The sequence below is a fragment of the Cololabis saira genome, chromosome 3 (assembly GCF_033807715.1).
Source record: "Cololabis saira isolate AMF1-May2022 chromosome 3, fColSai1.1, whole genome shotgun sequence".
NCBI lineage: Eukaryota > Metazoa > Chordata > Actinopteri > Beloniformes > Belonidae > Cololabis > Cololabis saira.
Genome location: NC_084589.1, coordinates 36,965,336 through 36,981,001, shown reverse-complemented (window position 1 = coordinate 36,981,001; position 15,666 = coordinate 36,965,336). Strand labels below are relative to the sequence as shown.

At 44.6% G+C, this 15,666-nt stretch overlaps 1 protein-coding gene across 1 annotated transcript in view; it reads right to left on the bottom strand.

Annotated features, from left to right (window-relative positions):
• The window catches only part of pear1 (platelet endothelial aggregation receptor 1), a 97,312-nt gene that overhangs the window by 7,779 nt on the left and 73,867 nt on the right, over positions 1-15,666 (bottom strand). The window contains exons 7-15 of the mRNA XM_061717409.1: positions 12,423-12,525; positions 10,536-10,672; positions 10,198-10,410; positions 9,307-9,481; positions 8,989-9,109; positions 8,738-8,901; positions 6,765-6,867; positions 3,581-3,733; positions 1,633-1,851 (exon numbers count right to left, since the gene is read on the bottom strand). Of these exons, the coding sequence (XP_061573393.1) occupies positions 1,633-1,851; positions 3,581-3,733; positions 6,765-6,867; positions 8,738-8,901; positions 8,989-9,109; positions 9,307-9,481; positions 10,198-10,410; positions 10,536-10,672; positions 12,423-12,525 (1,388 nt within the window). The remainder of the gene's footprint in view (positions 1-1,632; positions 1,852-3,580; positions 3,734-6,764; positions 6,868-8,737; positions 8,902-8,988; positions 9,110-9,306; positions 9,482-10,197; positions 10,411-10,535; positions 10,673-12,422; positions 12,526-15,666) is intronic.

Below are 15,666 nucleotides of genomic sequence, written 5' to 3'. Positions count from 1 at the left end.
CCACTAGCACCTACTCAGCTCGCCTCAACTCGGTTTGGTTCTTTTCCACTAGGGGTCTAACGTGCAGAGTAGATACTTTTCTGTATCTATTCTGCTGAGGTTCTAAGCGGCTGAGTCGGCTGTATCTGACGTCATCACACTACAGGCCACCGATTGGTCGGGGGGTTGGAGTCAGACGTCTGAGTCAAGATGTGACATCAGTGAAAGAGAGACTCTGACGGCTTCTTGTTCATTTTATTTGACCAGCAATGGCAACAAACGTCTGTTCTGGTCTCTGAGGTGCAGATGTTCATAAACCTGGTGGCTGAGGAGATAATTAAAAAGGGATCTAGACGGCGATAAGGAACGACAAGATCCACCAGGAGCTCTGTCAATTCTGTCAAAGAAATTTAGACAATCTAAAATAAATTAAAAAGAGTTGTGCTTGAAGCTTCTCTCACTCTCATCTCTCACAAGCTTCAGACCCAGCAGCTCATATATCATCTCCTCCAGGTTCTACATCTTTAGTGTTGTTGTCTTCTTCGTTTAGATACACAATCAAATACGTCCCAGCAGCTTCGCTCCAACCTCCTACTTCTGCTCCAGGTGCTGAATTGTAGTGGAAAAGAAACCAGGCCAAGTTGAGCTTAGTAGGTTCTAGTGGAAAAGTGCCATAAAAGACAGGTCGTCTCCTCCTCAGACCACTGCTGCTTTGCTGCATCCAGATTCATTCTTACTTGAAAATGTCTCCGTCTCCCAGTCTTGTTATTGCCGTTGGTCTTAACAACTCCCCCCCCTCTGGTTACATAAGCGGTTCTTTCCTCTAGTCCAGCAAAGAGTTGGTGCTACCTTGGAACCGGTTCTTCTGTCCCGGAACCAGTTCTTTGTCAGTGGAAACAGAAAGCCTGGTTCCAAACTCAGTACTGGCCCAGAACCAGAACCAGCCCTGGAACCGGTTTGGTGGAAAAGGGGGTATGAGAGGGGGAATCCGAGGTTCGGGTTCGTCGTTAATAACGTCGTTATCAGACCTGCAGCACATTCCTGAAAATGTGATTTAAAAGTATTTAAAGGGAGATTTCAGAGTTAAATCAACCCCAGATCGATGGTAAAGAGTTGAAACTCTCTTTAGAGACCGAAATGATGCGAACTGAAGCAGCTTTGGGGTCAAATGTAGAAAGTGTTTGCAGCAGGAATCCGGTTGCCGTGGTAACGGAGCCACGTCCCGGTATGTTAAACCTCGGACAGACATCCCATCTATAGATGAGTGGTATAATATAATTCATGATATATTTGTGATGGAAAGAATTACTTTCTCAATGAGGCTGCAGCAATCTAAATTCAAAGACATCTGGGAGCAATCGAAAATGTATATTTCCCTGAAACGCCCTGCTTTTGTTTAATTTCCTTTTCTCTTACCTTTTAAATAAGATTTGTTTAAGTATCTATTTTCTTGTATTACTATAATAGAAAAAAAACACATGTTCATGTGTTCTGTTTATAACAGGTTTTGTGAATGGGAAAAAAAAAAAAAAAAAACAACCCTCGGATGAGGCTGAAAGACAGTTCTAGTTAGATCACAGACACAGGTTTGTAACGGACCCGGACCCGGACCAGGACCAGGACCAGGACCAGGACCCGGAGAGGAGGACCCACCTGGGACGGCGTACTCGGAGTTGACGGTGCGGCTGGTGGAGAAGGACACGGTGGGCGTGGTGTTCTGCTTGTCCTTCTGCCGGCGGCGGTAGAGCAGCAGCAGCGTCAGCAGCAGCACCACCAGCAGCACCAGCACCACGATGCCGCTGATGGCCCCCCACGACTCCTTCTCCCCGGGGGGCAGGGGGACCATGACGCTCCCCGCCAGCTCCGACGAGTCTGAGGAGACCATGTAAATGACTTATCAAGACAACAAATCCCACAAACAACAACTCATTGCTTATTTAACCAAAACTGAAACGAGGTGTGAAACCTCTGAAACAATCTCAGTTCTGCCAAACCTGGTTCTGTCCGCCTCGGTCAGACTTTTCCACTCTGGTAGATACAGAAGACTCTAATTTGAGTTTACAACATATTTATTTTTCTGCATTTCTCCCCGTCTTTTTCTTTTCCGACACATTGGGTTTTCTTTTCCTCTCTGTAGGAAAGTGTATCCAAAGATGGTTCTTCTTCTTCTCCAGCCCCAGAGCAGATCCCCACGTTTCTCTATGTAAGTTTGTTTTTAATGGACGTGAACCTAGAGCTCTGCGTTAACGGCATCAGCCTCTAACTCTGCAGCTGCATCTTCTGGATCTGATTCCCCGCTGCAGCGACTGGGATTGAGGACGTGACGTCACCCAGTAGAACTAAACCAGAGGAAACTACTGAAAACATGGACATTAAGGATCTTTGGTAGAACATTTTGTCTCATTTTGGTCAACGAAAATGAAGACACATTTTAGCAGAGTTTTTATTTTGTAATCTACATTTTAGTCTCGTTTTTATTCGTCGACGATACTGCATTATATATTTAATTATCGTTAACGTCACATGACCAGCATTTTCGTTGCGTCTCGTCTCGTTTTCCTCCGTTATAAAGGTTCGTTGACGATGATATTAAGTCATAATTTTCATTGATGAAAGCAACTTTACACTCTGGTCTCATCGCTCCAGAAGCTCGGGGGACATCGGAGCCGTTCAGGGCCCCCGGGAAGGACAGAACCAGGGAGGTTGTGTTGGAAAAGATGGAAAAATATCAACCCCTCTAAACTGATGACTGATGTCTTTCCTTCTTAGCATTGTGTTATTAGACAGCTGGAGGCTCCCGACCAAACCGTCTGTTTACATAGAGGCGCCGTGAGTCTGCATCCGTCTGGTTTTCGGACCCGGTAAATGGTCTCCGTGGCAACACTCAGTGAGTTTACATGGGAAGTTTAATTCCTCTTTAATTCAGAATTTAAATTAAATCCAATTTAAAATGAGTAAAAATTACCATATAAACACCTAATTCCGAATGAAAATGGCCATTCTGAATTAAACTTAATTCCGCAGTAAGTGGCTGGTTTATTCCGATTTTAAATCCGAATAGAATGATTCTGCGATCATGTAAACACTGGCTGCGTCCGAAATCGCATACTTCCACCCTAATGAGTATGCAAAATGAGTATGCGAGATTTTTTAGTGCGTCCGAAACATTAGAACATACTCAATAGTATGCTCTATCCATACTCATTCCGGAGAATTTTTTTAGTGTGGATTGATGGACACTAGCCGAGCAGAAACTTCCCACAATGCAATGCAGCGGCGTTTGGTTGCTAAGTGATACGTATAAGTATAACATTAAATAATTTTATTATATAATATTAATAATTATAATATTCGTATATAATAATATTATATAATGTCCTCTTGTTTCGGACAGAATAAACGGGAAAGAGCGTGCTGCTACTGCTGCTGTGACCCCCCCTCCCTACGGCAGGAAGCCGATCAAATGTGTTTTCAATGTAAACCCCAATTCTGAATTACTATTTCCATGTAAACTCAAAGGAAAATAGTTTAATTCGGAATTATTTAATTCGGAATAATCGTTTTCCGAATTAAAAAACATCATGTAACCGTGGCCACTTACTGTTCAGGCAGGCGGCCCCCCAGTAGCCGGGGCGGCACACGCACTCGCCCGTCTCCCGCAGGCAGGTGTCGCTGTTGGGGCAGTGTCTGGAGCAGCTGTGGTTGCAGCGCGGGCCCCACAGGCCGTCGGGGCAGGGGTCGCTGCAGCGGGGCCCTGTGGGGAGCAGGAGGTGAGGACCTGGTCTCTGGTTTATGTCCCCCCCACTTCAGTCCTGGTTCTGCTCTCCTTGATTGTTTTCATAAAGCTTCTGTCTCGGATTTACTCCGAATTTACTGTATTTTCACGAGTTTCCCATATTTGTTTTGGCGTTTTTGGACGTTTGGGGTCACGCTTTTCCGTGTCGCTACCTGTTATTTGACTCCGGCCACAGGAATAGTTTTGATAAGTCATTCCAATTTAAAGCTTTATTAGGTTTGTCAATTTTAGGGGTCCTTTATACTGCAATGTCTCCCCCTTCTCCTCTCTACCCATTTCCTGTCTATCTCATTTCTCAATAAAGGCCACTAGTGCCACAAAAACCTTTAAAAAAAAAAAAGATTTTTCAACGTTAGAAAAACCAAACACACATTTAAGGTTTAGAAAGTTTTTAAGAATGAGGTGAAATTCTGATTAATGCTGATTTAATGCTCATAATCCCAATATCAATGCTCTGTTGCTCATTGAAAGGTGTATTTTTTTTTCTATAAATTCTATTTATGGCACTGCATTTTTATTTTTATCTTTTATCTTAAAATGGGTGTTTTATTTGTATATGACAGGCAAGCCCGGATTACCCAATGGGCATTATGGGCGGGCGCCCAGGGGCCCACGCGCATCAGGGGGCCCATGGCCGAGCCTCTTTTTTTTTTTTTTTTTTTTTTTTTTATTTATTTAATTTATTTTTTTTTTAGGGATTGGGGCAGCTAGAATTGGAGAAACCCGTAGACTGTATATAACCAATAAAAATCACGTTGATTTTTTATTTACTAAAATGGAATGTTTTGATTGGTCAAACAGCTAGCAGTCGGACGTCACTGTCCTTATAAACGCAGCATTGACAGCTCCGAGTTGTGGGAGTGTAGGAGTTTGATTGGAGAAAGATGAGTGAGAGAAGCGGTTGTAGTAAAAGAAAGCAGAAAAGAGAAAAGGAGGAGAGGGAGGAAACTTTTTTAAAAAGTGTGCCTTCCATCCACAACTTTTTTTCAAAGAGAAGCAGGGATGAGGAGGAAGAGCCGTCATCGGCTCCGCCGGTACAGCCACCACCGCGCCAGCTCCGCCGGAGCCGGTCCTGCCGCCGGGTCCTCCGGAGGAGGATGCCGGACAAAGCGCGACGCAGCCGGTTGCTAGTTGTAGCCACAGCGCGCCGGGGGATGCTGCTTGTTGGATGTACAAGCCTCGTACATCCAACAAGCAGCATCCAACAAGCAGCATCCAACAAGCAGCATCCCCCGGCGCGCTGATGGCCATTGAGTCTCAGCTCGTCAAGAATTTGGACTTTGATGAGATTGTGACTGAGTTTGCTAGTAAGAAAGTCTTTCTGAGAGAGTGATCATGAGAAAAGAAGATGGGAGTAAAATGGACAAAGAGCTGAGAAGGAGAAAGAGAGAGAGAGAGATGAATGTGGGAAAAAACATTTAGAAAAAAAGAAGAAAAAAAGAGAGATGAACCAGAAATGAGAGCCACATTGAAACACAGAGGAGGAGGAGAAGAGAGAGAGAGAGAGAGCGAGAGACATTGAAACACAGAGGAGGAGAGGAGAGAAAGAGAGACATTGGAATAAAGAATAGGAGGAGAGGACAGAGAGAGACATTGAAACACAGAGGAGGAGGAGAGGAGAGAGAGAGACAATTAAACACAGAGGAGGAGGAGAGGAGAGAGAGAGAGACAATTAAACACAGAGGAGGAGGAGAGAAAGAGAGACATTGGAACAAAGAATAGGAGAAGAGAGAGAGAGACACACAGGTATTATGTGTGTGTGTGTGTGTGTGTGTGTGTGTGTGTGTGTGTGTTTTAGTGTGTTAGGACAACCTATATTACATTTATTTTTCATTTTTATTTAATATCATAAGGCTTTTAGTCCAGTTGACCAGTGCTATTTTGCATCCTTTTAGTATTAGCAGAACATGATGACAGCCACACTGAAACAGAGATGAGAAGGAGAGGAGAGAGACAGACAGGAATGAGACAGCCACAGGTATTTTGTGTGTGTATGTGGGTTTGTGTGTGAATAATGTAGGAATCTGACTCTGAATCCACAATCTGGACTTGTGGAGATGAAGCAGCTTTTGTTTGCAAATGGTAATGAGTAACAATATGCTGATAGTCTTGATATTGTAGCTGCTTGCTGAGGAAAGCATAGTTGCAAGTATGTGTAAATCCTGTATGATGGAGGATATCTACAGGTGCCGATTTTGTCCATTGTAATCATACAGACAGTACCCTATCAGTGTAAATCCTGTATAAGCTACAGGTGTTTCCAACAAATAGCAGTCCAGAATTCAAAACCCAGTTTGTTTGCATGTTTGTGTGTGTTTTCGGGGGAGAGGGGGGGCCCATCAAGAATTTCTGCCCAGGGGCCTCTGCCCTCTTAATCCGGGCCTGATGACAGGGCTGAGTAAATGAGATGGAGATGTCAATTTCCCAGAAGGAACCTCCCAGAGGGATTAATAAAATCGTCTGAATCTGAAATAAGGTCATTTTTGTGCTGTTTAAATATTGGGATGTGCACATTTAGATTAGCAAGACATCCCAACGCACTTTTTATGGCCGCAGCAGCAGTTTCTGCAGGAATCTTCTACAATTTCTACAGAAATATTTTTGCATATTTGCACTTTTCTTTTATCAAAAGCATTCCCAAAACATATCCTAATAATAAAAAATTAGCTCCCAAAAAAATTCTCCTGAATTTCCCCTCTGGGGATCAATAAAGGACTAACTTAAAGCAAACTTGCATTAACCAGGAGGGGGATCTGACTTCAGACGTTCTTCTTTCTCGAAATTGTACTTCAACATTAATCTCGACATTTTGACTTTTTTCTCGACATTTCAAGTGCATAATGAAAAAAAAATCTTCCTCCTCTAAAATATTATTTTTATTTTTCTCCTGCCTGGCCCTAATACTCTTCTGTAAAAACCTGTGGCTCCCTCCGTTCTTCATCTTCTTCTGTCCTCTGTGATGCAGAGCCGGCGGGCCGCGGTCACTTACCCCTCCAGCCTGGCAGACAGTGGCACTCCCCGCTGGTCGCCTGGCAGCGGCTGGCGTGAACACAGTCGCACCTCTTCAGGCAGCCGGGTCCGAACGCGCCCATCTGCACAGCAGAACCAGAGCCAACGGGCAGAGAAACGGTCAGGGGAATCTCTCCGACACGCCGCCAACTCAGTCACGGTCGGAGCAAATACTACAAGACTCGGGGGGATGTAGATGAAAACATTACAGACGGGGAGGACGGGCCGGACACTAAAAAGTCCTGAATCATCCCCACGGTGTGTGAATAACGTGATTTAGAAGGAAGGAGGTTTGTCTGCTTTCGTGGAGTTAATAATGTTTGGTTTACGCTCCAAGGTGACATCTGTTTTCTGGAGCTCCGGTGGCTCCGGTCCAGGAGTCAAACTGGGAGGAAGTGGAGGAGTAATTAACACTTAATGCTGCTGCTGAATAATAATCCTCTCATCTGCTTGTAATAATGTAAATTATTTCACTAGCACTTTATTTTTGCTGTTTTGGACTCCGACATGTGAATGTAGCTGCTGTCCCTGGAGGATGCTGCCCAACAAAATGTTGTTGTACACTGTACAATGATAATAAAGCTTCTTCTTATTATTATTCTTATTCTGCTTTGAGGTTTGTTCTCGGCCGACAATGTAAATGCAGTGTTTTCTGTGATGTTTTCACCAAATAATGAAATAAAACAGCAAAACAATGAATAAAAAAAGAACAATTATCACAAAATCATAAGTGTACCTTCTTGAACAAAGTAGACGAGAATTAGTAAATATAAATACCAAATGTGTTCACTGTCATGCTTGAAAAGGAGTAGAAGCAATGTGGTAAATAAATAAATAAAATAAAGTTTGATGTGATTGATGTATGTGTGTATGTGCGTAGGTATGTATGAATGAGTGTGTGTGTGTGTGTATGTGTATGTATATATACACACACACACACACACACACACATACATATATATTTATGTATGTGTGTGTGTATGTGTGTGTGCGTGTGTGTGTGTGTATGTGTATGTGTATGTTTGTGTGTGCGTGCGTGCGTGTGCGTGAGTGTGTGTATGTGTGTGTGTATGTGTGTATGTATGTATGTGTATGTGCGTGTGTGTGTGTGTGTGAAAGCGCTGCCTTCATGAACTCTGAGCACAGTGGGATTTCTTCTACCTCTGTATGTGCAGCATTATTGTGTAATTATACTTCAGAAGACGTTTCAGCGATGCGTCAGAGGACTTTATACAGTCAATGACCTCAACGACCTTCAAAAACTGTACAAGGTCAGACTACTGAAGAAAGCCCAGGCTACTCAGTAATGCGCAGTAACAGTTATTTGTATCTAATAGTTATTGTTGTATTCATTTGTCTACATTGTTTACTAATGTATGTGTACTGCTTGCTGTAAAGCAAATTAAAGCAAGCAACAAAGATCATTTTTGCTTTCGGGGTTTAGCTCATCTTTTCAATAGAACGTGTGAATACAAAAGTGACTCTTGGTAGAGAAACCTTGTAACACTTCACAATGGTTGACAGGGATGTCCTTTTACTTTGCTTTAGAAAAGATAAGCTACATCTCAAAGAACAAGCTGGTTGGAATGATGAGTCGAACTGAAGACTGATTACTGATTTATCTTTTCATATTTTTCCGATTTATATATATATATATTAAGTGTTTGTATGCACAGGTAGTGGAACTGGTATCTTCTGACTTCTAGTTTTTTTTTTTATATATATTTTTCTATTACTATTAATGCTATTATTATTATTGTTGTTGTTGTGCCTTCATGTTCTGTGTTGTTCATTGCTTGTAAAATATCAAAATGTGCAATAAACAGATGTTTAAAAAAAAAAGTGACTCTTGGTATCTTTGGACTTTATACACTGGAACTAAACTTCCTGGTCTTTTAAAGTCTTTGTTTTTTGCATCAACACAAATGTGAGTCTGTGGCGTGCGGCACTCACCGGGCACGGCTGGTCGCAGCGCCGGCCCTGCCAGCCGGCGGCACAGATACAGGATCCATCTGCGGAGTCGCACTTCGCCCCGTTGGTGCAGTGGCAGGTGGCGTTGCATCCGGGGCCCCAGGTTCCCTCGGAGCAGGGGGCCGAGCAGTCCGACCCTCGCCAGCCTGAAGGACATGAAGGACCAGTCTTTACCTTCCTCTCTAACATTCACCGGCTACCGTTGGACCACTCGGTCTTCGTTGAGGTCGTACCCTCTTTGCAGAAGCATGTGCCGTCGATCGGTGAGCAGTCCACAAAGTTTTCACAGTTGCACTCCCGGGAGCAGTTCTTCCCGAAGGTGCCACTTTTACAGGGACTCTCGCAGTGAACCCCCTGAAAAACAAACCCCATAGGAAAAGATCATCACACCAGTGGCGGCTGGTCAGTAGAGGGCGCTATCGCCGCCCCATCAAATCAAGGGAAGAAAAAGAAAAGAAAAAACATGTAAGATGCAAATAATTATTAAAAGAAGGTGTTATTTAAGTCTGTGGGTGACTCCCGTAGATTCCTCTCCGGGTTCAGAGACTCACCGTGAAGCCCGGGGTGCACCGGCATCGCCCCGTTGCGCCGTCACACACCCCTCCGTTCACGCACAGGCACGGCTCCAGGCAGCCGTCGCCATAGAAACCGTGAGCGCAGGTCTCGTTGCAGTGAAGCCCCGCCCACCCCGGCTGGCACGTGCACTCGCCTTTCATTGGGTGGCAGCTGCACAATACAAACACAGTGATAGGATTAGAGTTCTCGGACGTGTTCGCCAGAAAGAGAAAAGAAGCAGCAGAAAGTGCCGGAGAAACGTCGGTGAACGTCCTCCTCGTGGTGACGGAGCCTCACTTCTAACATCAACACATCATACTCCCCTGGAAACAAAAATAATCTCTCTGTCTGATGACATCCCAGCTGGTGGAGTCTCTGATCATAAATAAATAACCCGAACACTTGGTTTTATTATTCTTTCTGTCTCAGTCAGGGGAGCAAACCTAAGAAAAACAAATCTGCTGGTTATCAGAGCTGGGCTCAAGTTTAATCTCAAGTTTCCTCTGGAGAAACTTCTCTCTTTTCTTACATGCTTTTCTTACATCCATCATCCATTCATCCATCCATCCATTTATCCATCCATCCATCTATCATCCATTTATCATCCATTTTTCCATCCATTCATCGATCGATGCATCCATCCATCCATCCATCCAAGATGTACTGAGAGAAGTGATGTCTGCAGTCGGAGTAACAGAGGGGTTTCAGGTGAAAGTGGGGAGACTGCGTCCCTTTCTCGTTGCTATGGTGATGGACATGTTGACGTATGAGGTCACACAGGAGGACTAGGATGTTTGCGGATGACACTGTGATGTATATTGAGAGGCGGAGATATGAGATCACATGACGATGCGCTGCACGGACGAAGCCTTGCCCCGGACACTCACCTGAGAGTGTGCTTGTCCTGACAGAGGCAGCTGTGCTCGCAGTGCATGCCGTAGTTCCCGGGCGCGCACATCCTGTTCCTGCACTGCGGCCCGCTGAAGCCCGGCTCGCACAGGCAGCCGCCGTCGATGTTGTAGCAGCGCGCGCCGTTGGCGCAGTCGCACACGCCTTTGCAGTCCTGACCGTAGGTGCCGGCAGCGCACTCCTCGTTACACCTGAGACGAAACAGGGATACAACCACACGCAATGTCTGAAGTCTGATTTGTGTTACCGTCTCTGGATTTATAGATTTTGATAGTTAATGATGAGAAATCAGTGTGTGGTGACGAGCTCTGCACACCTGCTACCCGTGAAGCCCTCGGCGCAGCGGCACTGTCCGTTTTCAGGGTTGCATTTGCCGCTGTTGTGGCAAACACACTCTTCGGCACAGTTGGGTCCGAACCTTCCCGCCGGACATTTTTCCGTGCAGACGGCACCCTGCAGAGCAGCAGTGACATGATCATAATCTGGCATTTGTTGTTTTTGATCATCAGAACCTTAAAGCAGCTCAAAGGAACGTTTTCAGGTTTTAATATCTCCTCTTTGCTTGGCTGAACTCCTCTCTGGTTTCCTTCATCTCTCACTCAAAAGTCATATATACACTTTAGCCAGAGTTATCCGGCATTTATACGCAATCCACGCTTAGTGCCCATCCATCCATTTATCATCCATCCATCCATCCATCCATTTATCATCCATCCATCCATCCATCCATCCATTTATCATCCATCCATCCATCCATCCATCCATCCATCCATCCATCCATTTATCATCCATCCATCCATCCATCCATCCATTTATCATCCATCCATCCATCCATCCATCCATCCATTTATCATCCATCCATCCATCCATCCATTTATCATCCATCCATCCATCCATCCATCCATTTATCATCCATCCATCCATCCATCCATCCATCCATTTATCATCCATCCATCCATCCATCCATCCATCCATTTATCATCCATCCATCCATCCATCCATCCATCCATCCATTTATCATCCATCCATCCATCCATCCATCCATTTATCATCCATCCATCCATCCATCCATCCATCCATCCATCCATTTATCATCCATCCATCCATCCATCCATCCATCCATTTATCATCCATCCATCCATCCATCCATCCATCCATTTATCATCCATCCATCCATCCATCCATCCATTTATCATCCATCCATCCATCCATCCATCCATTTATCATCCATCCATCCATCCATCCATCCATTTATCATCCATCCATCCATCCATCCATCCATCCATTTATCATCCATCCATCCATCCATCCATCCATCCATCCATTTATCATCCATCCATCCATCCATCCATCCATTTATCATCCATCCATCCATCCATCCATCCATCCATCCATTTATCATCCATCCATCCATCCATCCATCCATTTATCATCCATCCATCCATCCGTCCACCCATACATTCATCCATCATCCATCCATCCATACATCTATCCTTCCTCCATCCATCCATCCATCTGTCCATCCATCCATCCATCCATCCATCCATCCATCCATCCGTCCATCCATCCATCCATCCATTCATTTATCATCCATCCATCCATCCATCCATCTATCCGTCCTCCATCCATCCATCCATCCATCTGTCCATCCATCCATCCATCCATCCATCCATCCATCCATCCATCCATCCATCCATCCATCCATCTGTCCATCCATCTGTCCATCCATCTGTCCATCCATCCATCCATCTGTTCATCCATTCATTTATCAGCCGTCCATCAATCAGTCCGTCCGTCCATCCATCCATCCGTCCGTCCGTCCGTCCATCCATCCATCCGTCCGTCCGTCCATCCATCCATCCGTCCGTCCGTCCGTCCGTCCGTCCGTCCATCCGTCCGTCCGTCCGTCCGTCCATCCATCCATCCATCCGTCCATCCATTCATTTATCATCCATCCACCCATCCATCAGTCCTCCATCCGGCCATCCATCCATGATCTGTTCTCGAGCATCTTCGCCGAATCTTTGAGCTGTTCACACATAAGGATCTCGGACTGACTCCTGACTGCAGTCTGGAGGAGCTTTTAAGCTCCACATCTATAGGAGGACCTTTTTTGAGCTCAAAAAAAAGAAAGCAAACGTCTCTTTGTGCCGCCTTTATGGATGTCTGAAACAAAGGTGCAAACTGGATGTGGGAAACGTACCGTCCATCCGGGGGGGCAGTCGCAGACCCCTTTCCCCTTACAGATGCCTCCGTTCTGGCAGGAGCACCGCGGCTGGCACTTGTTCCTGCACACCTTCCTGCAGCTGAGAACAGAGCAGAAGAACCGGGTCAACGACTCCCTCCACCACCGACCGACGTGTCCCGGGGACATTCCTGAGAGCTTAGGCAAACGTTTGCCTCGGCAGTGAAAGTGTTTGTGAACTTGGCCGATAAATCTTGCTCGCAGATGTGGAGCTGCTGATGTCACCGGGTTTCTCAGAGCACAGAAACATCAACCCTTCGGGACAACGACTGAAAACTCAGGCAGATATTACGTAACGCAACCTGCTGCAGCAACGTGGGAGTCATCAGCTCAGCTGGAACGCATCTCCGGCCAATCAGAGGAGAGGTTCCTTGGCCGACTGGACCTGTGAATCAGCCATTTCAGAGATATGATATTCCAGATTGAACCCTGGAGGCAACGGGGGACGGTTACAAATCCATCCCATCTTTTCTTTCCCGTCACTCCCAGAGAAGTGCTGAGCTTTCACATAGATATGCGGTAGGATGTATCCATCCATCTATCACCCATTTATCCATCCATCCATCCATCCATCCATCTATCATCCATGTATCCATCCATTTATCTATCATCCATCCATCTATCATCCATTTATCCATCCATCTATCCATCCATCCATCCTCCCATCCATGTATCCATCCATGTATCCATCCATCTATCATCCATCTATCATCCATTTATCCATCCATGTATCCATCTATCTATCTATCTATCTATCTATCTATCTATCTATCTATCTATCTATCTATCTATCTATCTATCTATCTATCTATCTATCTATCTATCTATCTATCTATCTATCCATCCATTTATCCATTTATCTATCATCCATCCATCCATCTATCTATCATCCATCCATCCATCCATCCATCTATCCATTTATCTATCATCCATCCATCCATCCATCCATCCATCCATCCATCTATTTATCTATCATCCATCCATCCATCCATCCATCCATCCATCCATCCATCCATCCATCCATCCATCCATCCATTTATCTATCATCCATCCATCCATTTATCCATTTATCTATCATCCATCCATCCATCCATCCATCCATCCATCCATCCATCCATCCATCCATCTATCATCCATCCATCCATCCATCCATCTATCATCCATCCATCCATCCATCCATCCATCCATCCATCTATCATCCATCCATCCATCTATCATCCATCCATCCATCTATCATCCATCCATCTATCATCCATCCATCCATCTATCATCCATCCATGTATCCATCCATCTATCATCCATCCATCTATCATCCATCCATCCATCCATCCATCCATCCATCCATCCATCCATCCATCCATCCATCATCCATCCATCCATCCATCCATCCATCCATCATCCATCCATCCATCCATCCATCACTTCCTTCAAGGGGAATGAGTTTTCGCTGCTTCCTCATCCTCTAAAAAACAAAAAAACGCCGTCAGGGACTCTTTAGCATCTTCAAATTCAATTGTATAAATAAATAACAGCTGGTTCTAAGAGACCCGGGTCCGACGTGCCTCCTGAGAGACTTCAGATAATCAAGTCTTGTGTAATGAAGCGTCCATCAAGGGTCTCTTAAAACAAATAATTACGCTAGAAACGTCTCGGACCACAAGGGGAAAGTGTGTCCATTTTTAGCCAGATAGTTACTAAAAATGGAGCTGAACGCGCCGCTAAAACCCCCTCCGAGCCTGAGTAAAGCCAGAATAGATATTCATCCTGAGCGTCTCATGTGACGGAAGAATGTTGCCTGCAAGTCGGGCCAAACAGGAGCAACCGAAACCGCCGGCCAACGTTTCAAACGACGCTCCGACACAATAAATTGAGCAGCGTCGTCCACTGAAGCGAGCTCGCCGGTTGACAGGACTTCAGATGGACGTAGACGAGTGTTTCTTCACGCAGCTGAGATGACGAATCACAAACGCTGACTGGAAATATTCAGGGAGCATTCTGGAGTCAAAACAACCCCAAACCTATTATTAGTTAAGGAGCGTAAATGTTTTATAAAGACTTAAATGGAGGCACCTTCGACTGGGAACAGAACACTTCAGTGTTTATAGGAAAGTCAGATGAGTTGGTATTTATGCCTCTGACAGGAGCGGTGGGGTCCATTCTCTTCTTTAATCCGCATTTAAACATTTTAGCTGCACAGAAAGTGTATTAAAAGGAGTTTGTGGAGTTAATTATTATTATTATACGTTGATATAGTTGGAAATAGAGGTTGGGACTCCACAACCAACAACAACGTCAGTAAAAACCTAGAAACAACCCAGTTTTCATGGTAAAAACGTTGGCAGGACCAGTCTCGACCCAAACACACATGCCAACCCAACCCCGGTCGCCACAAACTACCTATTTTAACTGATTTAAGAGAAAAAATGAAGGCCAGGACCCTGAACTCCACCTAGATCTTCAAGCAGCCAACGCTCAGCCGACTGACTGCGATTGGGGGCTTCCTGGACCTGGTGAATGAACCGGGGTGACCTCAGTTAGCCTGATCCCACTCCTGTAACAGGCGCCCAAAACGCCTATCTAAGCCATAGCCAAAGTAAATTGAAAGCTGTTCTTGAACCGTTTGAAGTACATGGATGGTTTTGGTCTCTTTTGAAAGGTAACACCCTGAAGTTTTTCCCCCAACTGCCAGAATCACTGTAACTGCTACTAGAATTCAGTAATCTCAGTTTGAACACACTGAAATAGAAGGTTTTTATTTCAGCCGGAAATTTGTTTTGTAATTAGATGTCTGCAGATGAGTGAATCTGTGACTTATTAACTGGAAAACACAATGAGACCACAGCATGAAGCCGTATCTAGTGAAATTTAAAATTTGACAAAACAAAACAACAAAAATTTTACACATGTTTTTGTTAGATTATGTCTTACAAAGACTATTATTATTATTATTAGACATTTGATTATGTCCCATGGGCATAACTTCAGTCATAATTTCGGTCTCTAATGAAAGCTGACACTTAGAGGTATCCTATCATATATCCAGATTCACTATAAATATTGCTGAAGCATACATGTATATAAATACATATAAAGAGTCAAAACACGGACGCGCGTCTGATCCGAGCAGTGATTTTCACATTCTGATTGAATTTCCCGCTGTAGGATTTATCCCCACCCCCTGAAGCGTCATATTGTTGTTTTC